Source organism: Nanorana parkeri, unplaced genomic scaffold (assembly GCF_000935625.1).
Source record: "Nanorana parkeri isolate BGI_ZX_2015 unplaced genomic scaffold, ASM93562v1 scaffold1, whole genome shotgun sequence".
NCBI classification, from domain to species: domain Eukaryota; kingdom Metazoa; phylum Chordata; class Amphibia; order Anura; family Dicroglossidae; genus Nanorana; species Nanorana parkeri.
This window is the reverse complement of record NW_017306269.1, coordinates 8,129,004-8,131,205: the sequence shown is the minus strand read 5'-3', so window position 1 is coordinate 8,131,205 and position 2,202 is coordinate 8,129,004. Positions and strand designations below refer to the sequence as shown.

The following is a 2,202-nucleotide window of genomic DNA, read 5'->3' as shown; positions in this document are numbered from 1 at the left end:
ATATATATATATTCCCAAAAAGATCAGCTAATTGTAAAGAGTTCTATCAAAGTGTGTTAAAAAGAAACTGTCAGGGAAGAAAAATAGGAGCTGTCTTTGCTGGCTTGTAGCAGGCATGATCCAGTCACTGTCCTTTCTATCCTTCTGTTAGGTAAGTAATGAACCCAAAATAAGCTTTCACATGTGAATTGCCAGGGTCCCTCTTGTGCACATGTTTGTTCTGGGACAGGACATTTTTAAAAATAATTGCTGGTCACTTCATTTGAAAAACAAATTACAGAATACAGCAATGTTGTTCATCACAACCACCACATGTTTACTTATATTTCTTAATCAGAATATTTAGTGCATAGCTATACCTTCATTATGTTTTGCTCTTTTTTATTTCCCAAAAGATGGCTAAACAAGAAAAGGGGAGCTGTTGCATTGAATTAGATGTTTTCGGCAACACTGCTATTTCCCTTCATGTCAGTTCTGCCGTAAAGGTTGTTTTTATTCCAAGATACACTATATGGCCAAAGTGTGTGGACAGTTTACTATCACTTGTTGCTTATTTTAAATCCCATTCCAAAATCCATGGCCATCAATAAAGATTCCCCCCTCCACCCTTTGTAGCTATTAAAGCTTGCACTATTCTGGGGAGGCTTTCTACAAGATTTTAGAGTGCGTCTATAGGAAGTTCTGCCCATTCAGCCCAAATAGCCTTTGACAGGCTAGGAACTGATTTGGGTAAGAAGACCTGTCTCACAACTGGTTTCTAATTCATCCCATAAGTGTTCAGCACGGTTGCGTTCATTACACTGTTAAGGCCACTTGAGTTCCTCCATCACAAACTCATCAAACCATGTCCTAATGGAGCTGGCTTTTTGAACAGGGGCTCTGTGATTGTGGGTTAGAAAAGAGTCCTGCCTAAACTGTTGCCACAAGGTTGGAAGCGCACAACATTCTATGCTGTAGAATTAACAGACCCTTCGCACCTGACCTCAATAATCTGGAGGGCCACACACTTTTGGCCATATAATGTATAAGAACTAATGGCTTACATTACAGTGTAGCGCATTTCCTTACTTTTGCTGGGAAAAGGGTAGCACCGAAGAAAGACCACTTTCTGGCAACTGTAAGATATATTCGCACACAGTCTGAAGCACTGTGGCCTCGAAGTGCCATCCATCTTGACCCCAGTCTCTGCTGAAGCTGTCTGAAAGGAGCAATATCAAAGCAATGATCCAATTTGTGTTAATGAGAAAAGGAGATGCAAGCAAGAAACTAGCTTAAAAAAGATTTGGAAGGCTAAACTTTGACACCTGGGGTCTACTTTTGAGAGAGTTGTTAATAGTTAGTAGTATATTTCTTTGACAGCAGTCAACCATCAATATTGTTAAGAGAAGAAGGAGGTCATAGCAACAGAGGAAGAGAAGTGCTCCACATAGACACACAGTAGTGGACTGATCAGGGGTCATATTTCATGCAGCATGTTCATTCTCAGTTTCTAATACATTAGTAACACTTCAGCATGCCAGATAGAAATGGATGAGCTATGTCTGCCAGGGCTCCTGGTATGGTGCCCATCCGGGCATTACACTGGTAATCACTGTGCCATGCACAAAATCATATTTATACTTCTTTCAGTCTGTTGCGACCACTTTAACAATGGAAATGGCTCCTAGCTCACAAGTGCAGGCACACCCACCTTAGCTGCTCTTCCACGCAGTCCTCTCTATACCTCTTGGGATAAAATTTTTCCAGTGCTTGTTTTACTGCTTGGCTTGACTTCACTTGACCTGCTGTAGCCTGAAACGGTCGTTCATAATCCCCACTTTCCACCTGAAGATGTAGAAGCAGTAAATGCCATTATAGTAATATTGAATAGTGTTTCTTAGAACCAGTACTACATTTTACATGACTGTGCTCACTACTCTGCTTCACTATTGGAGCAGAACAGTTGGGAGGTGTATTACATTTTTCATCCAACCTGACTGAGATTCAATGGGAAACTAGTGACTTCTTGTGGTTGCTTCACCAGATACATTGTCATACAGTGGCGTGATTGGGCCAATATAATCCATAGCATGCAACATGTGATCACATCTGCTGCATTACTAACCTGCCTGCATTCTTGTCACAGAATATAAGGTGCTCTGTGAAAAGAATACAAGATGTTTATGAATGAATGAGGAGGGGGGGGGGGGGGGAGCACATAAC

The 2,202-nt window shown here is 41.2% G+C and overlaps 1 protein-coding gene across 1 annotated transcript in view; it reads right to left on the bottom strand.

The window, feature by feature from the left end:
- The window catches only part of PLEKHH2 (pleckstrin homology, MyTH4 and FERM domain containing H2), a 106,382-nt gene that overhangs the window by 3,822 nt on the left and 100,358 nt on the right, over positions 1-2,202 (bottom strand). Inside the window, 2 exon segments of the mRNA XM_018552942.1 lie at positions 1,069-1,198; positions 1,691-1,824. Of these exon segments, the coding sequence (XP_018408444.1) occupies positions 1,069-1,198; positions 1,691-1,824 (264 nt within the window).